The 26,955-nt window shown below is 42.2% G+C and overlaps 1 protein-coding gene across 1 annotated transcript in view; it reads left to right on the top strand.

The window, feature by feature from the left end:
- CDKAL1 (CDK5 regulatory subunit associated protein 1 like 1) overlaps positions 1-26,955 on the top strand; it is a 426,010-nt gene that overhangs the window by 70,240 nt on the left and 328,815 nt on the right. The window contains 1 exon segment of the mRNA XM_040588803.1: positions 1,437-1,521. Coding sequence (XP_040444737.1) covers positions 1,437-1,521 — 85 coding nt within the window.

Below are 26,955 nucleotides of genomic sequence, written 5' to 3'. Positions count from 1 at the left end.
TCAACAGAAATTAGAAACCTTCTGCATGCTTTCTCTTATTTAATGTATGTCCTTTGGTTGCTCTTTTACGTGCTGTTTTGTTTCTACCTGTTTCCTAGGTTAAATGACTGATAGTTAATTGTAAAAGATCGTTTCTTTGGAGAGAACAGCAGTGAGACAGAAGGAAAGATTTTTCACTTTAGCCTTTAGAGCCATAAGTATGATGTGTATGGGGAAAAGGATATTTGCACCTGTGTGGATACGTTCGTGCAGAGTGCATATGTAAACATGCTTAAATCTTTGCAAGCTTTCTTCTGCTTTAGCAGGGTGTCAGTTCAAATCAGGCATCCTAAAAAGGATGGTTTAGCTCTACTCATTGTTCATTGGCTTATGTTATTTAACAATACCTCAGTCAGTGCTTAGATACTCGGGATATACTGCAGAGTGGCAAGTGACACACGTTTTCTTACCCAAAGTGATACAGAGCTATTCCGATGAATGCTAGAGCACTTGAATATTATCATATTGATAATATGAGTATTATCGCCATCCTTTTCTTTAAAAAAATGAAGTTGTTACTCTGCTACAAAAATAACTATGCCAGTAATTCTGTACAATGGGTCATGTTTTACAGGATTAGAGTTTGTTACCTGTGCTTCCGCAGGTAATTCTGGGATTCAGTTCTGTTAATGCATTTAGATATCAATAGGTTGTGGACGTACAGAAGGGTTTGGTTTTCGAAGAAAACTATTGCTTATCTGAATGGGGGCAGATACTGGCTGCATGGATATCTTTTGTCTGAAAATTGCTGAATTATACCATAACTAAGATATAATCTAAACCAGAAATACACGTGTTTCTTTCCAAATCGGCTATTCTGACTTTTCTCCTCAGTAGAGATTAGTGTTCGAAAAAGTCTGATTTGTCTCTTTTGTTGTACTAATTCACAGTAGAGCTGACACAGGGATTTTTTTCTTAATGAAACCTGCTTTTGTTGACCACATATTTAAAAAGCACCTTTGTGCATTTTTGGTGATCTTTTGCCTTTGTGTAGTCCAGATCTTTCCATGGACTTGGTGTTTTTGGGAGTAGTGACCACTTTTCTTAACTTTGTGTTCTGTGATGTGCAACCTAGTTGCATCTCAGCTGGTAGATGAGATACATGTTCATTCTTCCTGGGGGGGGGGGGGGGGGGGGGGGGGGGGGGGGGCGGGGAGTGAAATAATGGAAATGCTGGTGTGTGGTTTTGTTCTTTTTTTTTTTTCTAAAACACAAACCAGCAGCTATGAGCAAACAAAAAATCCCTCCCAAGAATGTAATTGTTTTAAATGTTGAATAGAAAATCATTTTGCAAATAGTAAACTTATTGATAATGTGGAATTTTTTTATATGATACAAAGTAGAAGTTGACAGGTTGGATAATTTTTAACACAGTTTTGTATCTTTCTGTCTTCTAGACAATTCTGCTGAAGCAGACTTATGGTTGCTGAACAGTTGTACTGTAAAAAATCCTGCTGAGGACCACTTCAGAAACTCAATCAAGTAAGTTGTTTCCCTAAAAAGATACTTAATTATCAATGAATATTGCATGATTTATTTTTAAAAACTTCATCTTTCTAGTCTAGAGGTAATTTTGTGTTCTAGAGCAAGAAGCATGCTGAGTTTGAGTATTTTCTAGAATGGATTTGTAAGGTGCAGTGTATTTTTTTTAATTAGCTGTAACTTTCAAGTGATATCAATACTTTTTTTTAGCAGAACTGCTGCTGTTTAGGGGCTTCCATATTACTTTTCAAGGCAGATGTTGTCATTGTCAGCTGGGGAGTTGGATATTTGTTTTTCTAAAAATGTGAATTGTTAGGCTGTTCCCCCTCCTCCATCTTAAATTTTATGTAATCAGGCCCTTTCAGTTATAAGGCTATCAGGTACATACTTAAAACTAGCTATTTCATTGTACATTTTCATAAAAGGTAAACTGATTAACCTGGTACAGAAGTCGTCTTGTGAAGAATGTGTTCCTATGACATGGTAGCAACTTCTGCCCCTGACTTCTGCAGAAGTATAAGTTGTGTTGAGAGTAACTGGAAAACCTGTACTGGAAAACTGGAAAAGCTGTCATTGCCCAGTATAAATAAATATTGTGGCATGTTTCTTGTAGGTTTTGCCTTCAGTAAACAATTGTGGCTATTTATGCAGTTGATTGTTTAGTGTGGCACACTGTGGATGGGCTGTTTGAAATCCATTTTGGTTAGAAGCACATAGTTCTTAGTAAGCATGCTCAGGAAAGTCGAGGGGAGGGAGCAGCTGGGTATAAAGTCTCTGCTTGTGGTGCTGGAGTTGCTGACAGTGTCCCGGGGCTGTAACCTGGAACAGAAACCGTGTGCCTGTGGTGGGGGGCACAGCAAAGCCTCCCCCACCCCTCCGAGGTCTTCGCTTCCTGACTGCTGGTGTTGCACTTGGTGATGAGACTGGCTTTTTGGCTTTTTTTTTTTTTACTGTTGCCAAAAAAAAAAAAAAAAAAAAAAAAAAGCTGTTCCCAGAATATTTCCAGTTAGTGTGTATTGGCCAACAGAACTGACAACAAGATCTTTTCCAGTTCAGTTGTGGCCATCTTTCTATTTTACTAATCCTATGCCAGAATTGATGTGGTATGGTGTGTGTCCTTTAGCCAGTAGAATAGAGCTGGTTAAGAAAGAGGGTCTGTCTAAAAGCAAATGACCAAAACTATTTCTTTGAACTTCATGTTTCTGTTGCTGCTCTGTTAGTGAGCCTGATGTTATTTGTAGCCTGGCTTTATTCCTCTTTTTCCTTACTTCACCCTCTACTCTCTCTGTTCTGACACGTGTCTGCTCTGGTGGTTCTCAGTTTCTTCTCCTGGCTGAGGGTCACTCCTTTCCCATAGGATGCATTCCTTCTCCACACTCAACTCCTGGCAGTTCCTCCTTATGGAGAAGGACAACTTTTGTTGTTTCTGACCATTTATTTATTTATTTTTATAATGCTCAGTAAATGTAGGGGAGAGAACCATATGTGGGTGCCCTTTCATGGGACTTGGAACTGAAGGATTTAGACATCCTCCATCTCTGAAAAGAGCAGCTACCACTGCATCTGGGTTTTACAGGAGTGAGGAAGGCTGGTATCTCTAAAGAACACAACTGTTCCCAAATACATTTTAATTTGCTACAGCAACAAACCCAGTGCATGAAAGTTTTGTGTTGCCCAAACAACTGCCATCATATCCTATCATAACAGCTTGTTGGTAGCTATGGAGATCTTTGTTTTTCTTGGTTCAGTAACAAATTAAACAGTATGTGGATTGTCAAAGCAAACATACTTGGAGTGGAAAAATTAATATTCAGTACAGTAAAATTCTTTTTTTCAAATAAAAAAAAAAGTCAGCCTGAAAGTGTTATGAGTGTCACCTGGGAGAAGTATTTTCGGTTTTGTTTATTCTCTGCCCTTTGCATCAAGTTTCTGCTATGTAACTTCTTTTGCAAATCTGATTTTAAAATGCACTGATTCGAACCAGTGGTAGTGTGTTCACGCTGCGGGTTGAAGAACAACTGTCTGAGAAGCTGATCCCTCACTAATGCTGTCTGCCAAAGGATGTGTCAGAACCCAGCAAGTCCTGTAGGTTCAACCTTTTATGATCTGACATTCTTTTAAAAAGAAAACAAAAGCACTTGCAAACTCTCTAAACCTTTGCGTCAGATGTGCAGATGTGTATGTAGCTGATAAGAACCCAGCTGACAGTGTCATCTCTGTCTTTTTGTGTAGCTCTGGTGGGTTGACCCTGGCTGGACACCAGGTGCCCACCGAAGCTGTCCGATCACCCCCTCCTCAGCCCTCAGGGGAGGGGGAATGTAACGCGCGGCCGGTGGGTCGAGGTGAGGGCAGGGAGATCGCCCAGCAGTTACCGGCGGGGGCTAAACAGGCCCGACTGGGGAAATCGGTTTGATTTGTTACCATTCGCATCAGAAAAACACCTTCCCCCACCCCTCCCTTCTTCCTGGGCTTTAATTCCCAATTTCTTCACCTCCTCCCGCTTGAGCAGCGCAGGGGGACGGGGGCTGGGGGATGCGGTCAGTCCCCCACAGGTTGTTGCTGCTGCCCCTGCCCCAGCGTGGGGTCCCTCCATGGGAGACAGTTCTCCATGGCCTTCTCCAACATGAGTCCTTCCCAGGGCTGCAGCCCTTCCCCCCTGCCCCAGCGTGGGTCCCCCCGCAGGGCACAGCCCCGCAGGCCCAGCCGGCCCCAGGGGGTCCCTGCGGGGTCCCCAGCCCTGCCCCAGCCTGGGCTCCTCTGCCCACTGGGCCACCGGCCCTGCCAGGAGCTGGCCCAGTGTGGGCTGCCTGTGGGTCACGGCTCCTTCGGGCACCCCCTGCCCCGGTGTGGGATCCTCCATGGGCTGCAGGTGGGGATCTGCTCCCCCATGGGCTCCATGGGCTGCAGGTGGGGATCTGCTCCACCATGGACCTTCTTGGGCCGCAGGTGGGGATCTGCTCCACCACGGACCTTCTTGGGCTGCAGGTGGGGATCTGCTCCACCATGGACCTCAGTGGGCCATAGGTGGGGATCTGCTCCCCCATGGACCTTCTTGGGCTGAGGGTGACAGCCTGCCTCACCATGGTCTTCACCACGAGCTGCCAGGGAATCTCTGCTGTGGTGCCTGGAGCACCTCCTGCCCTCCTCCTGCACTGACTTGGGTGCTGCAGTTGCTTTCTCACAGTGTCACTCCTGTATTCTATTGGGGCAGATTTTTTTTCTCTTCCCTCCCCCCAGCTTAATACACTATTCCAGAGGCACTACCACCATCAGCAATGGGCTTGGCTTTGGCCTGTGGTGGGTCTGCCTTGGAGCTGCTGGCATGGGCTCCATCGGGCATGGGGGGCAGCTTCTGGCAGCTTCTCACAGAAGCCACCCCTGTAGCCCCCCCGCTATGAAAACCTTGCCACGCAAACCCAATACAATGGCTCTTAGAAGTAGTCTGCTCATCTTCAGTATCAATGAAGTTGAAGGTGCTGAGCCAGGGTGATGATACAGGGGGGAAAGAGTTGCTTAAAGACCATTAACTTATGGTTGGGAATTGAGGGTTTTTTCTATGCAGACTTTATTCTCAGTTGGTTAATCATAAAGTAAGATTAAAGGCAGAGGTAGGCAATAGTAATAAAGAATTCCTTGTATAAGTAGGTAGAGTTTGAAAAATAATAATTAGTATCCTTCAAAAAATGAAAGTTACTTCAAGGAAAAGTAGGAAATAAAGAGAATAACCTAAAGCAGGTAACTACCTCCATCAAGCAAGTTTCTGAAGACTGAGATGAGTGTCTAAAGCCTATAGCTCGGCAAAGAAAAAGAATCCCTTCAGCAAGTAAAAAGAAGCAAAAGAAGGAAGAAACTAACATTAAGAAGAATTGAGGCAAAGAACACACAGAGAGACAGCCCCCATTTGGTACAGGGGGGCTCAGTTATGTTGCAGTAACTCTGTCCTTATGTTTTAATGCTCTGCTAAATATCGCAGGATAAGCGTTGTCCCCAGCCTTCGCTTCCCAGAGCTACATCCCACAAGCACATGTAACCCAGTGGCTGAAAACACTTGCAATGAACGGTTTAATAGTAGGTGGTTTGAGCAGGATCCTACCTTGGGGGAGGAGGAGCAGGAGGTGGTCTCTTCTTTTCAGTGGCTCCAGTTTGCAGCTGTTACAGAATGAGAACATGTGCTCCTTGGAAGGGGGAGGCGTGAGCACGGGGCATGGGGGGAGACAAGGGCATGGGAGCTGGTGTGGGTGTATGGTGTTGGCTGTGCAGTTGATGAGCAGCTCCAGTTCTGTCACGTTATCTGGTGGTATATGCAGAGGTGGGTCGAATTGTGTCCCTGCGTCTATCCCTAGGATGTGACGGTGTGGTGTGAGTGGTGATACAGATGGGAAATTGCGGAATGGCTGAGGATGTCGGGGACCCCTGCAGGGTGTTGCCTTCAACCCTGATCAGCTTGTGTCCACCAGGACCTTTCTTGCCAAGCTGCTTTCCAGTTGTCACCCACAGCCTGTCCTTGTGACTGGGGCAGGACTTGGCACTATCCATTTGTTGAACTTAGGCTAACACATTAAGAAAATCTCATTTTCATTAAAGCTGATATTAAAATAAAATCTATAAAGGAAGTAATGCATTTGGGTTAACACGGTGTTTATTAGGAGTGATCTACTTGTCCTTATAAAGATGTGTCTCTTCTTGGGTATGTTGTGTAGGCTTTTAGAAATACATCCCTGCAACAAATTTCTTTTCTGGGAGAAACAAAGTGCTTTTGTTCTGTCAAGGGCTGGTATCTTGCTTGGTGATGGATACATCTATTGTGCTTTAATAAAGCAGTTGCTGGGCATTCTGGGGAATTAACGGCTTTTGGAAAGATCCAGGAATGTTGATTCCCTCTGATCAAGTTGGTGGGTTTTTTTTCTAGGGATATTGAACTCTTGCTGAGGTGGTGAGCTTTCCTGGCAGGGAAGCATGCTACAGAAAATAATTCTCTACCCTGGCCTGTTCTTAGAGTCTTTAAGTATCAGTGAATGGCTGCAACCCCAGGTAGGGCATTAGGTTATTGGTCCTTGATCTTGTGCTTTTTGCTTGGCCTGTGTACGCCGATTTAAGCAGAAGGTTTTTTTAGTTTTAAATTACGGTTCAGAAACCCCTGGCAAACCTAAACCACAGTCATTAGTCTATTTGCTATACCATTTATACAGAAAGTTGCCCCTGCAAACACATTGTTCAGGGTGTCACGTTGAGCAGAATGACTGATGCTTTTAAAGCCTGTAATGCCGTAGTACCTCGAGCCCAGTTTTGTGGAATCAAGTGCATTGAGGTCTGTTCGATTTAAGGACCTTTACCTTACTTGGAGGTAGTTTTTTGTCTGCTACCGCAATTGGTTCTCTCAGTGCTGTAGCTCATTTAATCAGAAGTTAAAGGTATTTTGCAGAATAGACTGTGTTTTCCCTTCCACATTATTTCTTTAAATCATGGCAGATGTTTTCTTTGTCCAGTTACTACTCAAGTACAATAGAGCAAGATTCCTTTGGAGGATGCATTCCTGCGCAGAGGGCAGCAGAGTGCGCAGGGTACTGTGCTGAGGGAATTTGCCCTTGCAGGACGGCTTTGCCGTGACAGCTCCTCACCCTGTCCTGTGATCTGAGCGGGCTTTACACGTGAGATGGCCAGAGCTAGGAGAGCACGCTCTAGGGTAGGACGTAATAACATCAAATTGACTTAAAGACTTCAGAAAATATTATGAGCAAATATTTAAGTCGACTTTATTTTACCTTAGAATTTAGCATGACATTTTTTAAAAGTAGCTTGCAATCTATATTTAAAAGTCAGTCACATCCTTTTTCTGCAGATCATGTTTAGGTATGACATCTTTGCTCTGAGCCTGACCATCTGGCGGTGTGACCAACTTAACTGACTTTAGTGTATGTGTATATAGGTGGTTTATAAATAGTATAAACAATAAAGAATAAGTAAAACATCATTAATATCCTTCCGGAGAGATGTCATTATATTAATTCATTTTTGGGGATGTTGGGTAGTTCAGTGATGGTTTATTTCAGTGTCTCTCTGTAGCCTGGTTTGGTTTAGTTTTTTTCAGTAGCAGAAAGTTGTCAGCAAACATTTTCTGCTAATTTTTTTTTTATTTATTCAAAGGTATCTTTCTTAAAATTTAGCTGTTAGCAGCAGCAAGAATAAGCATTCAATAATTTGCCAACCTTAACTTCTGTAAACCACAATAAATCTGTTAAAGCTGTTTGAAGAGAATTAAACATAAGGACATGTTCTAGAGAAATTTCCTTTAAAATAAAGTTACTTTGCTCTTTGGTCTCATGCTTCATTGATTTCTACATGCTCTGATACTCTTTCTTGACTGTTCCATTTCAGATATGTAACCCACTTTTCCTAATACCTCCAAAAATTCCGAGACAGCTGTGTGTTTCCAGCTAGCCATCTTCCCACTTGCTTGATCCTTTCCTGAGTGCTGTTGTAAGTTACTGGTGCGTACAGGGATTTTGACTTTTCCTAAGGAGTTCTCTTGCTGCTTCAGGTGTGATGGATGGGGTTCTGGAGGCTTTCATCAGAACAGCTAAAGTGATGTCATTTGGGAAGTACGATGTGGTCATGCTGTTGAGGTGTTCATGGCTTGTCTCATGGTATGGAATAAATTTGACTACTATAATCATCTTTGTTACTATGTGTAATTGGAATATGACATTAAGATGTTCTCTTACGTATATGTTGCTGGATGCACTTGAAGGCATGCTCTAGGTATTCAACCCTTTTCTTCCTGATAGCTCTGAGTTGTGACAGAAATCCAAGGGCTTTTAGCACTGAAGCAACACTGTGTGGCTTCCCGTTCTGCCCTTGCTTGAGTTTTCACCAATTCATGACTAAACACTCTGAGTGGGATCTCACTTTTATGCTAGAGGGAGCATCAGAACCTGCAGAATTTGTTGAAAGGGTAGTTTAACAGGACTTTGAGCTTCGACCAGGCAAATTGTTGAAGGCTTTCTGGCCCCGGTTAAGAGTAGAAGGCATGGCTCTGGGTGCTGCAGAGCTGCCATTCACCAGGCACGATTGTGCTAATGTGAAGTGCAGGAGTGTTATTCTGTAAGAAATACAGAAGCTTTTTCAGAGATACGAGGCAAGAAAACTTTTCGACTGCTCGTTGTCTCTGCAAGTGAAGATAACCCTGGAAGAAGGTTTTTTGTTTCTTCGTTAACATTTCTGAATGCAGTTGATATGTGTTTTGCAAGTGGAGCAAAACCAAAAATTGCACACTGAATTAAACCAGCATTACCACTTTCTTTACAGCAGCAGTAAAGCCTTTTGCTTTTACTGATGCGTTTCCAGTGTAAAAGTAGACTGTGATTTACACGTGTTTATACTGCTTATACGGTAAAGTTTAAGCTGGGAAGTACCTCTGGAAGAGGAGACATAAGGATTTCAAAGCTCTCTGTTCTCTAGATCCTGTTAGCGTAAGATCATAATTTCCACTGCATTTGTGATGAGTGTCATAGCCTTGGAGTTTGTTGCGTTTTACAGAAATAGTATGTTGCTGTGACTTCCAGTGTTTATGTTGGAGTCCTTAAGGTAATAGGACAGCACCAAGAACTGTAGCTAGGAAGGACTACAGCTAATTTTTGGCTTTTGTTTTGAAGAAATCCACGGAAGAGCTGGATTCTCGAAGTAAAAATGCCTGTGGAAAAAGCTTCATTGGGTGGGAGGAAGCTTGGCACATGGGTTTTGTAAGAGGAGTTGCTGATAATATTCCTTCTTACTCAGACTCTCTAAATTAGTGCCGATAATATTGATGAAAATTTATTGTTTTGCCATGATGAAAGGCTCACATGCTCACAGACTGAGGACGTGCTTGTGTTCAGGATATATGCTATATTTGCTGTGCGAGAGAAACATCTTCCCCAGATAACAGGAGTTGCTTAGTTGTGAGTGGAGGCTGTAGTTTCATTAAACAGGAATTTTAAATCACAGTTCTTTTCTAAGAAAAACTGGAATCTTATGTGACTGCTGCAATCTCTTCACCAAAGCCTTGGCTGGGATAGATTTTTGCACAAAGCTTGCATTTTTACAGTCAGGGGAGTTCTGTAGATATCTCAGCAATCACACACTTTTAACCAAAATTAACTTTAAGATTAGTTTTTTAGCATAACGTAGCTTATTCTGGTTAATAAAGAACTTATTTTTTTTTAGAAAGCACTTTATATTAGAGGTTAAAGTGTACAAATGAACTAGTTGAAAACACTGAATACATGTTCGACATGATGGGTTTTTTTTTTGAGGTTCAGCGTTTTTCTGGCAAAAGTTGTTAAAAGCTGCTTGACGTGACGTTATAAAATGTAGAGAAAAAACAGACTGTATAGAACTGAGTGTTGTCCATTGTAGAGTTTTTAAGAAGATAAAAGGATTATGGACTGCTTGCAATTATGTGTGTGACGTGGCCACATTTTGCAGAGATTTGCAAAAGCCTGGGTTATAAACTTGTGTGCACTTCAGTTTAATGTTTAACAAGGTAAAAAAAAGAAAAAAAGTACAAGAACAGGGCCGGTTAAAATCAACTTTTAAACACTGCTCTGGAAATCTTTTTGACTTTGATATGGATGCATTTGGGACTGTTTTAAGTACTCCATGTTGTTGATGCTTTGAGAGGTTAGATAGTGCAGTGGCTTTAGTTCCACAGTGCTTATTAAGGCTGGGATGCTTTAAGGGGCTAATTAGCTTTTAGATACTCTTTAAGCCTTGAGCCAGATCATGGGGGACTGATGTCTATTTGATTACCATTTTAAAGAAAAAATCTTACCAGGACATGAGAGAACAACTCTGTTTCATGACTTTGTGTATCTGTATTTGAACTTTTTGACTGGGGTGTACACACAGGTCCCCAGCTGCGTGGGCTCCTGGAGCACTGGTGCATTACAAGCAATGTTTACAGACATTGAAAACCGGTCAAACTTACTGTTAAACATGCAAGATAACATGTTTCTTTGTAAACAAATGCAAATCTATTACACTTCAGTGATACCATTAAAGAAGGAAGGCTTCTGATTCAGGAACTCCCCTGGTAGTTTATGGAGTAACTTTTCCACCTTCCTCCTCATCTACCCAAACGGGGGCATGACTATACTTTGTCTTTTTTTTCAGTGTTTTAGAACAGGAACTTGCATGCATGTCTAACCATCTGAAACCTGTTTTAAAAAAACAAACAACACTAAAAAGGGGATTTAATTCTCTTTAGACTGCATTGCTGGTGTTATCTTTAGTTGAAGGACAAAGCAGTTCTTCCCCCCTGCCCTGACTTGGTCAAATTGCATAGTTTTAGGAAAGTTTCTTCCACCAAGCAGATCGAATAAAATTAGCAAAAGGAAGTGATGGGCTGCCTTAGTGTTTCCCATGCTGTTCTGCCATATGCTTCCCTTCGGCCATGTGATGCTCCTGTTGAGCCTTTTTGAGGGATGGGAGAAATTTGGACAAAACTGTGCTTGGTCTCACGTTATGGGTGTTTGCCTGAACAAGGATGTTAAAACCGTTTTCACGTCTCTCCTGTTTTACCAGGATGAGGGCAAAGATTTCCCTTCACCGAAGGAGGCCTCATTCTGAATTCACTAGTGCTGAATTTCTAATTCATTGGTTAAACTCACACATCCGATTAGCAGGTTAACCTCTAGTTTGTCCTTACTAGTCAGATGTGTTTTCTGTTTGTTTGTGCTTCAAAAAATAGGCTACTAAATAAAGATTTTTAAAAACCTACCTTGGGATATGGTGTGGAAAAGACTGAAATCCACCTCTGCATGTATGGATTCAAGGAATGTGAATGCTGGAGTGGACTAAGAATATTAAGAGCTTGTAATTCAGTGTGGCTGCAGGTGGAAAATGCTCCTGCCGAATTTGCTGGAGCAAAGAGCCGGGGGTGATTCCTTAAGAGCTTGTGGCTCACAGGGTGGAGAGGTAGCAGATGGCCACGGGAAAGGGAAGCAGTCGGACACATAATAGCGTGATTTTTATGACTTCAAATGGTGTGCCAGGTGTACTTCCTTTTCCTTGGAAAAACACCTGTGACTTACCCAAGCAGACCGTGGCGAGTAGTGTGCAACTTCAGCTGAACTTTCTGGATTGTAGTTAATTTGGGGGCGTGCGGTTGGGGTTCTTGCTGCCTCTGCCACCTGGCATTCATCTCCCTTCTGCTGGGGAATTTCTGTTTGTTTTTTTTTTTTTTTTCTCATGGGAGGTGGCAGAATGGCTCCAGGACTGAAAGGTGCATGAGACACTAAGGCTTTTTAGATATGCCTTATGTATGTAGTATGCCTCAAATATGTACTGAGAGAGGACACAATATTAATTGAGGTCCATGGGAATGATGTGGGACAGGATCAGGACAGAGGTCTGATGGATTTGGTTTGCTTTGCCTGCATGCAGAAAGTACAGTCCTAAGAGGTTAAAAAGGCTTTGGCATGTATTGGGTTTCCTTTCTTTTTTTTCTTGCTTTTCTGAGCACTTATCTAGTAGATCAGCTTTTCAACAAGCTGCTGAAGAAGAGAACAGCAAACTGATGCTACTTCCCATTTTTCAGAAAGATTTTTAGTTCCAGCAGGGCTGACTTTTTTATTTTCAACTTGGCCCAACAGCTGTCCCATTGAAAAGTAAAGTTTCCGCGCCAAGTGATCGCTGCTGTTTTAAAAATTTCATTATGAAAGTCTTTGTTAGAAGTGGAGATTGAGAGGCCTCTTTAAGATGGAGAAAAACAGAGATATTTTGCCCACTTGTACTTAAAAAAAATAAAGTATATGATGAATATTAGAGTGATAAATGGTATGGTTCTGTAACATGAAGAGGAGCTCTTGTTAGCTGGCTTTAAGATGGGTTACATGAGCTTTACAGAATCAGTGCTTTGCATATTATATGACCCCCTTGTTAACAGGTGTTTTTGTTTTACCATTTCAGGGCAGATGAATTGAGCAAAAAAGGTTAATGCCTTGAGTGCTGGAGGCAGGTGATTGATAGCTTTGAATATTTAGCTAGTTAACTGCATGTTGGCTGCTGTCCTAGCAGGCCTGACTTTTCCTAGGGAGGGAGCATGGGGAAGCACGCAGAAACTTGCTGTAGCAGGATTAATGCAGAAGTCAACATGATCTAAACTTGTCCCTACTGACATTTTGTGTTTTGTTTTTGTTTTAGAAGGCTGTCTACTAATGCTTAACGTGTGTTTGTCCTAAAACAGAGAATGCTTGCTTGTCTGGGTGAGCTTGAGTGTAAAAAGCATCCTTTCTTGTACTTGTGCAAGGCTGTCGTCACGTGGTTATGTTAGATGCTAACTCAGGAAGGGCAACAATAATGTTGGGGATTTTTCTGTTTTCTCTGAGTTCAACAACAGACATTGCTTTTTACAGTGAGTTTTGCTGTAATTTGTTTCTCTGGCTAATGCACATCTGTAAAGACTGTGATGATAAACTGAGATTTTATTTGGGTGTATTTGGTCAAGGCAAGCTGGGATATATCGCCAGTGTGCTGCAGCAGTTCACATCTGGCATTGAATACCTGATCTTGACCCTTGGTGCACTGCTCTTGAGAGACATGGACGTGGACAACTATTTATTTTGAATTAAATTTTTTTAGCCAACATTTCCTCATACTTCTAAACTTTAACTTCTGTGAAGAAACAGCAGAAGCAGAGGCCAACAGCAAGGAACAGTTAACTACAGAAGCGTTCCACTCAGAGTACGTGTTTGAATTTGAAACTTTCCTAAAAGATACTGGCTGATAACTGCTTTTAACAGGCTAAATAATCAACTCTTTTCATATATTGGTTTTACAGCTCAAAGCACAATGGAAACTGACCCTCATTAGTGCCTCGAGTTACCAACAGAACACAAATATGAACCAACAAACTGTATACATGTTTGCCCCAAATAGGAAAAAGCCTATTGTTTTTCTTGGGTGTATTGTAGTTTATTAGCATGATCTCAAGGGAAGTTTAGTAGTGAAGACGCAGACAATTATTTTTTACAAAAGGACAAAGTTAAATAAAATTGTCTAAAATACAGCAGATCTCATTGTAGAAGCAATTTGTGATTACCTCTTTTCATAGAGGGTATTTTTCTCATTAAAATTCAATATGCCCCTAGTTCTTATTTTATGCTTTTTTTAATGAAAACAGTGCCCTTAAAGTAGCCCAGTCCTGTAATAGACTTCTAGTTTGTATGCATTTACCTTGTATCAGTTGTCAAACAAGAAAATATTCTCTGTGGAGCTCTTGATTTTGATACCTGTAGCTCCAAAAAATGAAGGACAGTCAAAAAATGTTGTTTAGATTAGACAAAATGCAACTGTGGCTGTCTCCTAGGTACAGTGAAAAATTTTCTTTCACATCATTTCAGAAAATAAATGCCATGCTTGAATCCTGAATCCAGGTTGTGTAACTTCTTATACAAGGAAAGCTGCAGAAAATGGACTTTTTACTTCAGATTCTGCCTCTTTGAGATTTAATACCTGAACTTGAAAGTGTTCTTTCAGAGATTTACTCTTTTCATGTTTTATTTCTTGCTATTAGTAGGTGGTCTTTACTTTAGTCTGTATTGGACACGTTTGCTAGCTTGGTTTGTATGAACAGTGTTTGATTGAACCAGCAAAGACTTTTGATAGAGGATGCTCTTTCAAGATAAAGACGATAAAACTTAAGGATTTGTGAAATGCAAATTGAAATTGCTGAACTTTAGAAGCTATAGTTGTTTTGTTTCTATACATATGATAGTTATATGGCCTCTTTTGGTCTTGTTGCATCTAACTGCATTGGTGGCCACTGGATTTAACATGGAATAAATTCAATGTATGGTAAACCTGGGGCTTCAGAGTGTGATAACTTTGTAGGAGTCACTATGTACTGAGATGATGAAACTTATTGAAACATGGATAAATGCGGTCTCAGTTTGGATGGTGCAGAATCATGGGGGCGGAGGTGTAGATGTGAATGCACCAGTACAGGTGGCTGTACGGGACTGGAGTGGTGGTGTGGAAGGCTTGGTTCTGTTGTGGTGTTTGGTAGTTCATGACCATCCCTTGCAGTGGAGCTTGGCTGAGTGGAAAAATCAACATCATTTCTAAATGGTTTTGCAATGGGAAAGGAATTTCTAGTTTCACTGTGGCAATACTGTGTGCTCATGAAGGTAGCAGCTCCCCAACATAGATACAGATCCCTGAGGATCCAGAGGAGTAGAAGATGACACTGCCAGTGGTCCTGGCATATTGTAAACATTAAGACAGAAACCCTCAAATGTCGGTCTTTTTCTCTAATGGTGTTAACATGTATTTTTTTTTTTTTTAACAATGTAGAAGTTGAAATGGCAGCTCAGTTCTTATTGGATTTATTCCTTTGTTCCACTGATGTGCTCATGAGGAAGGGGATCATTTGCTTTATATTTCAAATACGTTGGTTTTCAGTGTTAATGGCATAATATGAATTAAATACAGTGTTAAAGTATCTGTTGAGCAACTTGTTTTTAAGTCAACAGTTCATAGTTTTACAGCAAGCAGTGCATGCTCTTCAGTTTGTGGTTTCCATTTCTGTTTCACAAAAGATACCAGTTAAACATGTTTGTTGCAAAATTTTTAAGTTAAGCTGTTGTGAAATGGTACTCAATGTTTTATGATCACTGGGGGAAGGACACTTAATTAGAATAAGCCAGGTATTGCGCACCCTGTTGACATTCTTTACTGATGCTGTGGTTGGGATGCAGAGTGTCTTGCTTGAATTTCTTGTGGCTATTGCTCAGAAACCACATGCGAAGATGACATTGTCTTATTCTAAGAAAATTGTCAAGGAGTATGTTTTTGGTGGGGAGGTGGGCTGTAACTGACTACTAACATCCCGGATTATATTACTTACATGATGAGGTTTCCAGCTGGAGTCCATCGCTTAGTGCAGCGTTTCCATGTGAAAGAGGAAAACAGATCGAGTTGCCCCATTTCCCTTCTCTTCCCCCTGCTCCCTGCCGGGAATGTCCTGGTGGCACAGCTGCTGCCAGAGATGGCTTCGCCCCCGCCAGAGATGGGGCATTGTGTGGTGGCTTCGGGAGGGAATGGCAGGTGGCAGGGTAGAGGGTGCAGCTTCGTTTTGTCATCTCAAAACATGCTTTAAGGAGCTTCCGTTGTGGCTGATGCTACATGTGCCTTTCCTGCCTTTATCTTACCCGACAGGGACAAGCTGCTGAAGTGACACAGCTTTGGTGCTCTTTCGTTAACCTTTGCCGGCTGTCCTGAGGGTTTGGGGGATCCAGATGTTTGAAACAGAATTAGGAAATCATTACAGCTCTGTGTGAGGGTTTTGTTTATTTCTCCAGTGCTGATTTGTAATGCTTTTCTCTGTTTTTTTTCCCCTTTGGTTTTTAATTGAATACGTTTACAATAGAGACAAACCTTGTAAATATGACAATTGTTTTCCCTACTTTGCCTGACTTAAATGACAATGAGAAGCTTGTCGTATGTTTTAACGAGGTTACCTTTTCCTCAGCATTGAGATCTGAAGTTGCATAATAGGATGTTTTGTTACTCACCCACAGTGAATGTGGATTTTTCTTGTTTGTTTGTTGTTTCTCCTTGGCTTTATTTGTTTATAAGGAAACTTATCTATAGCAATGATGTGGGCGCACTGAGCTATTGACCCAGCCATCCTTATCCGACTGCTCAGGGATTCTGTTCCCATTTCCCTGCGAGAATAGGCAGTCCTTGTTTGTTTTCCCTTTTGAAAACTGTGTTCATTCACTTTGCACCGTGGTTAGTACACGTGCTGCCTTTGGGTGTTAAAAATACCCAACTTACCCATGAACTGGAGCCTGTATGTGTAAGAATTGTAGACTTAACACGTATAGAGGGAAAAATATATACTGGTATGTGGTTGCATACAGAAGAGGGGCATGGCTAGTCAGTATTACAAGCTGATCTGTTAGAGTTGTAGTATGTTTCTCTTGATGTTTGCTTTTGAGAGACAGGAGAGAGTGCTTCTGAATTGGAAATCCAAGTGGAGGGTATTTGCAGAACCTCTCATTAGATGAGTAATTCCAAAGTAATTTATCTTTGACTGATACACTGGACCCTCTGCAGCAATTAACGGTGTGGCACTGTAGCAACAGTGCAGCAAAACTTAGTGGAAGACCTTATGGGGAAAGGGTTTATATTTTAGAGAAATTCATGCAGTTTCTTAGCTGCATACTCACAAGCAATAAGACACATCCACATTTTGGGTCCAGCAGTGACGTGCTGCGATGTACGTGTTGCAGTGGTAGTATTCCTGGGATGACAAGAGGAACGTGTCCTTCATTCCTAGGTTGGCTTTTGATGTGCTGTGGGAAAATCACCTTGAGGGGGGGCATTAGAGAATTCTTTTGTACCCTGTAGAATACCTAACAGGTTAGGATCTTCTGGCTTTTTCTTTCCTGTGCCATGCCTGCAAGTCTAAGGGTTTGCTCAGTCTCCTTTTGTCTGCTTATCTGGGGCACCTTAAAGCTTCAGCGAGTCTCCTCATCCTCCCCCCATCCTCTGTTATTGGCTCGAGTTTTTCTTTTACTGGGGGCGTAGACTGTACCTTATTCTCAGCTGCCACTTGTTTTCCTGCCATAGTGTCCTGAGAAGCTGCGTGCAGAGGTGCTGTGAGCTGGATCACCTGCTAATCCCTGTGCTGTCAATGCATGCGTTTTTGTGTTGCTCCTCCTGCTGTCCTTTGTGATGCTTCCACACCTGTGCAGCCCCATGCATTCAGTAATTGTACTGGTCATAACGTTCTTACAGTCTGTTGTTGAGATTTGTAGTAGTAAAAAGATACTTGATAAAGAATGGGTGTGTTTTAATATTGTTTTCCATTATCACATCTGAATCGTGCATGTTTAATTCTTTTAAATATGCATTTTTCAAATTAAACATATTTTTTTCTTTTTTTTTTTTTGTAACATAGGCGGCTGCTGAGGTAGAAAAAAAATCACCAAGTAGAAATCAATTAATTCACTGCAGTTGTCAAGTCAGGATCCCTGCTGTTGTTTGTGTAATATCTCAATTTTTGAAATCTACTGTGATTGATGCGCCAGGTTCTTGGAACTGAGGCGAGATAAGAGAGTTTTCTTTCACTGGAGCTGGTATGAGCTGCAGACATGTCTCTTGCAAATCACACGGCCCAGACCAGCGCTCTGTACATCACTGAAAACTTCTTGAAGAGTCAGAGGAAGGTTACATTCTGTCTCCCCTGTCATCATGCTTACCTTTAATGACAGGCGGCTGCTGCTGCCATGAGATGAATTTCAGAATAACAATCTGGTGGTTTTTCATTCTTTTCAAAAATGTCAACAAGCAAAACTTATAATTTTTGTTTGGGAATAATGAGTAATGCCTTCAATCAAATCCCTTTGGGGTTGCCTCTGAGGCATGTGTTGTTAAACTTTGCTTTCCGTCTTCTCTGTCTAACGCTTAGAAACCCAGGGAAAAGAAGTAAATTTCAGCTTTATTTTTGTTGGAATGATGAAGCTTAGTTGCCTGTTTTTACTTGAAATATTGTGTCTGCTGAAAACGGTTGTAGCGCCGACATTAAAGGTACCTCTGGGACTTGGGATGGTCTGGGGTCACTAGGTGGTACCTCCTCTCCTGCTTCGGCATGGTTCTGAGCATCTGTCCTGTTTCTCCTCAGCTCTGGTTCAAACCAGCATCAGCAGGGCTGCTTTCCTGCAGGTGGGGGTGGTGGGGTGGTATTATTGACTGGGCTTGGCAAACTTGAGTTACAGCAGTGAAGGCGAGTGTGCTTGTGTAAATTTACGTCCCAGTAACTGTTCGAGAACTGTGTGGCAGCCATCGGAGTAAAGTAGCTATCTTCAGTTACAACAGGTCTCCGTGCCCACGGATGGACGGCTCAGTTTCTGCTTCTGGACCTCTTCCTGTGGCGTTTTACAAGGCGATGCTCTCTGTCATCCTTTATAGCCTTTCCTTACGATCAAAAGGACATCTCAGAACATACAAAGTTCAAAGACAGCCGTACTTAGATTATACGCGTTATTAAATACCCTGTCATTGCTTCTAGTACTCTGTTCCCTGGGATTCTTAAACTTCACAAGATGAGTACCTGGGTATTAGGAAGGCTTAGGTTAAATCTGGCTTGTAGGGAATTTGTATCATAAATGGAAAACAAGATGCTCAAAAGTACCATTAGGACTATTGTTTTCTCTACCGTGCTTAAACAAAAGTGCTTTAATTAAATTCCTGAAACTGTTTAAATGTTTCTTTAACTTAAAACAAGCATGTTTGTTTATAGTTTTTGGTAGTTGATATAATTACGTTAAATTATTTTGTTTACAGATAGTAGCATCCCTGCAGGTTGAGAAGTAAGAACAACTGGAACATACAAGTGGGGATCTTTATCAGTCATCGTTCCTACGGTCTCTTGGCTGATTTCGTTATCTGAGTTTATGTTCTGAGCGGTCCCCGTAGCCAGGCAATGGCTAACACATGTAGTCCCTCTTCATCCTTGTGCTCTTTATCCTTGCGGATTATCCAAATTCCCTGTTGCTATTGCGTGTGTAGAAAGTGATAGTTCTTCGTGTAGTTTAACTAGCCTCATTTATTCATTGCTTTTATGCTGCTCATAAGCATGGGCTGGTTCCGGTGATCTGTGAGTTTATCATGTCCCTCATTGTGCGCAGAGACATATGGCGCTTAGTAGCCAGAAAAAAGAAAATCCACAAACTAAACTCAAATGACAAACAAACCATCCCTTCTTCTGGACCTGTAATATGGCAATCAAAATAAGTACTGCTACATCAAGTGCTGGAGCTTTGTACATTACTTAAAATATGTTCTTATATATGAATATATATATTATCTTTTATATATATATTATTTTTATATCTCTCTCTGTCTCGAGGTTCCTGATTATGTGCTAGCTTTATACTACATGAGGATGTTGTTAGATATCTCTTTGAGAAGAAAATTTTGTTTTGCTTATCAAAACTGGTATAATTGGGAAGGATTAAGGAATTAAATTCTTAAGCAAAGCAGCTGTGTCTGTCCCCTGCTCCTGCTTCCTTATGGATCTGAGTGAGATATGGATATGGCGTGAGCTTTAATCGGTGGGAGTTACTCTAAGTGTAGCCAGTATGACACGCAATGTGTTACCTTGAACGTGCTTTTCCCCTGCCATGATAAGTCATTAGCGAAGAGACAATTAAAGTAACTTCCCATTGTACCTTTCAGACTTAGCTGGTAGCCTTCTAAAACAAGGCATTGGGGTGATAAGAGCCACAGCGGTGAAGAAACATGGGTAGCTTTGTCAGTGGTTACAATTACTACTTCATTATGGCAATTTCCAGAGGAAGTCATGCATGTGTCATAAATTACAGGTTAGTTTAATAGTCAAAATATTTCCCCATAAACGTATGCAGAGTTTCTGTTGTTAAAGGTTGCCGCATCAGGCAGCGTTAAAAAATTTGCATCCTTGCTTAACTCTCAATTGAAAAAATATTCAAAGTACGGAGGAGAGGGAATACTGATAAGGTGTGTACAAACCTAATTCCACTGGGAAGCACTAAAGCCATGCCCCAATGCTGAATCGAAGCTGATACTCTGTGTTGATCTAATCTTTGATATTATTAATGTTTGAAAACCACTAATGAAACTTCTTGGCATTGAACTGCCTCCATCCTGTTTGCTCGCTTATGAGAAGGAATCCCAGATGGCTTACAGATGTTTCTTAGTAAAGACTGGAAGAAAGGCCTTGAAAAATCCCCATTCAGTCATTTCTAGCGAGGCCTGCAAAGCTTGCTGCGCGCTTGCTTCCTGATGTAGAGTGATCTTGGCGTATAAATCACGGGGGGCTTGCGTGACTTCATTTATGGAGTTTGGAACTTGACTCTGATCTCAAGGTAAAATTTCCTCAAACGGTGCAACCTGGACAGCCTGCCCCTCACCTCTAACTTCCCATGGCCATTAGGGATTCAGAAGCACTGGCAAACCTGGGCTTAAACTGGCTTGTCACATCAAAAGCAGAAATTACTTCTGGTTTGTGGAAGGAGAAGCGAGCGCCCTGCTTTGTCAGTGCTCAGCTCCTGCCAAGGTGACAGACGTCGGGAGATCCCAGGGAACAGATCGATGCAGGAAATGTTGGGTCTCTCGTCTGCAATGTTCTTTACTGTAAATAACTGTATTTTCTGTAAAAAGCAACTATGCAACATGTATTTTAAAAAAAAATACAAAGGAGATTGCCATAGAATCTTCTGTGACAGTAATTATTTAGGAAAGTATTAGGTTCTCTTTCAAAGCTCACATCATGTGCTCCTTTTTGTTTGAAACTGCATGATTTCTTTTAGCAAAATTTTCATGTGTGGTAGGCTTACAGGAGGACAGACTTCTGTTTCACAGGCAATATGGTAAATCTATAAACCTATGTGCAGTTCTTTGAGGATCAGTTTCTTCATTCAGACATGAAGGATGTCAGAATAAGAATGGGTTCCTACTCTTGATGTATTGGTAAAAGATATTTTTTATTCAAATGTGTGTTCACAAATACTTCTAATTGGGAGCAGGTGATTTTTCTTGTAACTGCTTCCATAAAATGTTTTTTCAGAGGCAAGGTTTTACCATAAATGATCTCTAGCTAAATATTTAACAGATTTTTTTTTTTTTTAAATAAATCAAGTGTGGACAAACATTTTAATAAAAAACATTTCTTTTCTGTTTGTATTTCATGCCTTCTGTTACGTCATAGGAGAGCTATTTAAGCAATATAAAACCCAGTATGTAAAAATACAGAAAAATAAGAGAGCGAATTTGAAATAGGAATGTTTATGGCTGCTTTGTTATACAGAATGACTCAGGGGGAGAGAAAAAACCCAAACCAAAGTAACTGTGTTTTATTCTTGAAGGATTTTACTGTAACACCACCATTTTCCCTGGAGTCTGTTGAACTGATGACTCCAGTCAAATGACGTTAGTCCCCAGCACATCAAAAACATCTCTGATGGTTTAAGATGTCACTGCTTCTGTGCAGCACATTATTGCACCTACAGCAGAATTAGCAGAAAAAAATCCATATGAAATCCCCTTAAAGTTCTCTTCAATTCTTTCATGCGTTTCTTTAGGCTTCCATAAAACTCAAGAAACATAAAGGGGACAAAAATTTGTTTGGTGAAGGACCAGGGGCACTTTGCAGGTTTCCTAACTTGAGTCCTGCCTGTCTCACAGTGTCGGAGCTAAAGCTGTGGTGGGTGACCGTCCATGCACAGCCTTCGCTGCCATCGGTGACAGTTCCTTTCTCTCCCGGCTGCGGGTGCACAGCTATAAAGGATATTTCTGAGTTTGCAGAATGAAGCACTGAGGTGAAGATCAAAAAGAGGAACAACTATGCAGCCACCTCTTTTTTTAACCTTATTTCTCACTACTTAAGTGCTGGTATTTGCAGAAGGTTACTGCCATATTCAGTGCTGCAGTACAATTTCCATTGCATGTTCTGAGGTGCTATTTACGGGTATCTACTACTTTTTAAACCTTTCAAACTCTTGTTGGAGGGCAGGATCTCTCATTTCCTTATGGCTTTTCTGTGCTTCCCGTCACTGTAACGTGCAAGTCCTTGACACAAGTGGTTTAATTTAATTTCACAGTATTCTTTGGTCAGAGCTTCATGGTATTTCTTATTGCTTAGAGTATGAAGGCTTAGTGAGTGGGAGGAGGATCAAATGTGTCCCTGGGTTTGATCATCTGACATGAGGCTCCCAAGGGTTTGATGTTTCTGAACTGTTAACTGTGGATGTGACCTTTCATGCCCAGTATTGGTGATAGCTGCTTTTGCAGGTCAGACAGCACCCAGGGCAGGATGTTCCAGAAGAGGTATAGGTACAATCTAGAAGTATGAATGAATTCTGGAGCAGCAGCGTCCTTCAGAAGTGGCTTGTGGGTCAGTTTGTAGTATTATTCTTGGGTGCTTTTTTTTTGTTTTGTTTTGTTTGGGTGTGTTTTGGGTATTGTGTTTGGTTTTGTTTTGGTTTTTTGTTGTTGTTGTTCTGGGGGAGTTTTTTGAGGGCAATGGGGTATCTTCTCTAGAAGACCATGTTTTCTCTTATCAGAGTCCACTAAATTATGTAATATCCAGCTTTTGCCATGACTGTTAGTTTGTAGAAATTGCAGTTGCCCCCATTACACAAACAGAGGAAACCCATCCCATCCAACACTGGATGAGGTGGTAATCCCGAGGGAATGTATAAGCCTGTATAAATAATTGTGTTGTCATAGAATGGTTTGGGTCGGAAGGGACCTTAAAGATCATCCACTCCTACCGCCCTGCCCTGGGCAGGGAGACCCCCCCCACCAGCCCAGGTTGTTCCCAGCCCCATCCAGCCTGGTCCTGAGCCCTGCCAGGGATGGGGCACCCACAGCTGCTCTGGGCAGCCTGGGCCAGCTCCTCGCCACCTTCATTGTGAAAAATATTTCCTTATATCTCGTTTAAATGTAATGCTCTTTTAGTTTAAAACCATTACCCCTTGTCCTCTTGCAACAAGCCCTACTAACAAGTCTGTTCCCATCTTTCTTATAAGCCCCCTTTAAGTATTGAAAAGCTGCTAGAGGGTCTCCCCGGAGCCCTCTCTTCTCCAGGCTGAAGAACCGCAACTCTCTCAGCCTTTCCTGAAAGGAGAGGTGCTCCAGCCCTCTGAGCATCTTCGTGGCTTCCTCTGGACCCACTCCAACAGGTCTGTGTCCTCCTTCTGTTGGGCCCCCCGTGTCGGAAGCGGACTGTAAGGAGCAAGGATTGATGTGTAGGGGCCACCTCACCTCTGGCATTTCTACGTTTTCAGCGTTTGACTTTGCAACCTAAAGCATGTGTTTTGACCACATTTTTGCTTGCACTGTTTTCTAGGTTAGAAAACAAACCCACAGCAATTCATGACGTGACGGTGCTCCGTGCATCACTGTAATGTCTTTCCCAGGCTGCGAAGCCAGTTGCTGTTTCCCCCAGCACCCTTGTCTGGTTCACCTCTGTCCTGTCGTGCAGTTCATCTGTGGCTTGCTTGGACAGCCGTGGCTCGCTGAAGGCGGAGGAGGCAGAGGCTCCCTGCTCTCCGGGTAGCTGGGCTGCAGCCTGCTGCATCCTGGCGTTGGGTTCGGAGGGAAGGTTGTCCTCTCTGGAGGCGCTTGGTGCCGTCAGTCTCTGAAGGATGCGGTTACAGTCAGTGCCTGCTGCTGAGCTGAGCTAATGTACCTGCAGTTTTTCCGAGGCCTGTAAGTTGGCCAAATCTGAGCCTTTTTTCATTGTCTTGGCAGAAAGCACGTCTGACACGAAAACCTGTTCTGTTGCCCATCTTGAAATTTGGCTCTTAAAAAGTCTTCCTAACTTTTTAAAGAGTCTTTGCCAAAACACTGTATATCATTGTACTGGGTCTTCAGTCTTATTCTTGGAAGAGAGTTAGGGTTTGTGGAGAGTTAGGATTTTGTGCTGGAGTTTCCAGAACTAATTAGATACCCTGGAAATTTGAGCCTGCTGGAGAGGGGGGGATTCTGAGCTGAAAAATAAGGTATTGACCAACACTTAGAATAGACTTTTTGCAAGCAGCTAAGAAACACGGCAGCAGAGCAGTACCCGACTTCAGTTTGCGAATCCTAAAATTCTTTTGAAGTGACAACTAATAAACCGATTGTTGCTACAAGGAGAAAGGTTGAAGTACATAGCACTGCATGTTCAGTGAGTTTGATAAAGGAAAATGGAACAAAATGAGTTTGAAATGTTTCAAGGCTCAAAAAAAAAAAAAAAAAAAAAAAGACCTGAAGGGTAAATTACAGAAATTGGTAAATCTGTTTGACTTGGTTGGTGTACACTTAGTGATGTGGCGAGCTCTGAGCTTTTTTACATGGATTGCAGGGGTGCCCAGGAGCAAGCAGCAGTTTGGTATATGGAGCTGGTGTCACTCTGCCCAGTACCAGCTCCCAGTAAGGTAAGGAGATGCAAAGATATCAGGGTTCCTCCTGCCCCCCGTCTCTCTGCCCCAGTGAGCTGTGAGCCCAGCTGCTTGACAGGTGGTGAAGGGAGATAACCAGGTTGTGTTTTCCTGCAGATGGAGGTGTAGTTACCGGATACGCTTTGTTTACCAAATGTTAATGGTTTCTTAAGGAAATAACTCTGTGCTTTCTGGAGCAGAGTTGCATAAATGAGTGGAATAGCTGAAGCTCAACAAATTGCATTTTTAAATGTTGTCTCATTATAACTAATGAATAGGCTGGCTAAGTCATGTTGCTCAGGAACAACTATAGCCACAGTGGTTCGAAGCGTGCCTGTGGAGCTAGTTTTTGTGCTCCTTGTAGCTCATAAAACGGTTAAAGCAAGCATGAGGGTTTCTGGTTTTTCCCCTGGACTTTTAAAACTGTCACGTTATTTTAAGGATGAAATTGAGAAGCACGCCCAATGTCATCGCTGCCACTTTGCAAATGGAACTGATGGGTATGGCTGGGTTTTAATCAGAAAAATTAACTACCGCGTGATACATTTATCTCAGTAGTTGTAAGGACAACACTTAATATGTTTTGGTCTTTTTTTGCTTCAGTAGCACCGTGTGGAAGGCTCACTGAGCCTGAACAATGAAAGAAAAATCTGTCTCACCTTTCACGAGTTAAAGTTTAAACAGCGAGGGTTAACTATCTACAGACTGGGAGAAACAAAGGAGGTTTCTTAGCTTTGCACCTGTCAAAGGCTGGAAATAATCACTGTTCTAAAGCCAAAAAAACCCCAACTCCAAGCTGTACAGCAGCTGCCGAGCCCAGCGTATACCATATACCAGGTATACGGGTACCTGGGCCAAGCGGGTCGAGGAGGACGGAGCGTTTGGTGTGCAAGGCAGAGACGTGCCCGGTGGCATGGAACGTGGCCCCGTGGGTTCCAGGTGCGGCGGTCGCACTGGAGGGAAGAGCCCGAGCAGTGGCGAGGGGGGGTTGCGCCCAGCGGGGGGGCAGTGCAAGCCTTGCTGTAACTGGAGTTGAAAATGGCTCAGAGCGTTTTTCCAACCGTCTCGGCTGGTCTCATAAGAGGCAGCCTCTCCCCTCCACAGACCCTCCCTCGGTTATGTCTTCAGGTCAGAGGTGTAGCCCCCCCTCCACAGTAATGAGCCACGGTAGGAAAATTATACGTGTTTTCTCCACTCCTGTGTCACAGGAATGAGCGAATGGCACAACAAGGTTTTTTTGTAGACATGAATCGGTCCCCTTGTTTGGCTGAAATCAATTAGCCACGTGGTGCTTCGTATTACTACAGATCCATTACTGAGCACTTCAAAATTGAGGAGGGGAAAAAACAACCAGCAACAAGCAGACATTGGAATTTGAATACTGCTTATGGTTTGGTTCAGCCCTAATTGAGAAGTTTTTTAAAGATAGGAAGTTCATCGTGATTTCCAGAAGTTTCTGTGTCAGTTGGAGGACCAAACATTGCAGTAAACCCATCGGTATTGAAAGAAAATCTAGACCCTAAAAGGATAGGATTGGTAGTAATTTCCACGGGGCAGGACTGAAAGCTCAATTACCCCCAGGAGTCTGGGGTTAAGGCATGTGTTTGCAGGAGCTTGAGTGTTAGCCTGATAATTCATTTTGATATTAATCTTCTTGTGTAACTCATTTTGTATTTCCTTGGGCAATATAGGTAAATTTAGGGTGCTTGTACTTTTAATTATTTAAAGGCACACAAAAAAGTGAAATTGTTTAGTATAAGCAAGTACAGATCTGTCAGACAAGGCAGCAAGTAAACTGCATCGAGGTTTAGCGTGGAAATAAGCTGTTGGTCCCCCTGCTTCCACTAGGGATTGCTTCTTTTCTATGGAAAATTACAGTGATTTAGTAAGCAATGAAATGTGATCTGTTTCGGTCGCCTGAGAACACCTGGACCCCTAAAGTGAGGTGGCCCAATAAATATTGGGTCTCCATGTGGTTTCTTACTGTGTCTTGGTAAACTTGGCTTCTCGGGTGGACAAAAAGAAAGGAAACTGGGTTTCAGCTGTTGTGACAGGACACGAGGAAGGGGGCAGCTGTGCTCTCTGAAGGGTTTTTAGCTGTGAATGACCCAGCTGTAGGTGATTTGGGAACAAGGCAAATGTGAAGACTGAAATCACTAATATTCTACGTAGGTGCCTGGCTGTGGCTTTGGGATGCTTTCTGGGGCATCGATCCTTGAAGCTAGCTTAAGCTTTAAAAATGAGGCTACTGATACAATTATGTGAAAGCTTGAGAAATACAACTGTACTTATGTACTTAACTGCATTTTGTATCATCGGTGTCTTAACAAAAGCTATTGAAATTACTCTGCTTTGTCAGGAAGGGAAGTATCATCAATTTTGTTTTAAGAGAGTCAAAGAATTAGAACTGAGATAGGTCCTGCAGGAAGTTGGTGGCAGAGCTAGAAAATCCACCCAGCTTAGTAAAGTCCCATTGCAATGC

This window comes from Falco naumanni, chromosome 3 (assembly GCF_017639655.2).
Source record: "Falco naumanni isolate bFalNau1 chromosome 3, bFalNau1.pat, whole genome shotgun sequence".
NCBI lineage: Eukaryota > Metazoa > Chordata > Aves > Falconiformes > Falconidae > Falco > Falco naumanni.
The sequence above is the reverse complement of the archived record's forward strand: the minus strand, read 5'-3'. Positions and strand labels throughout refer to the sequence as shown.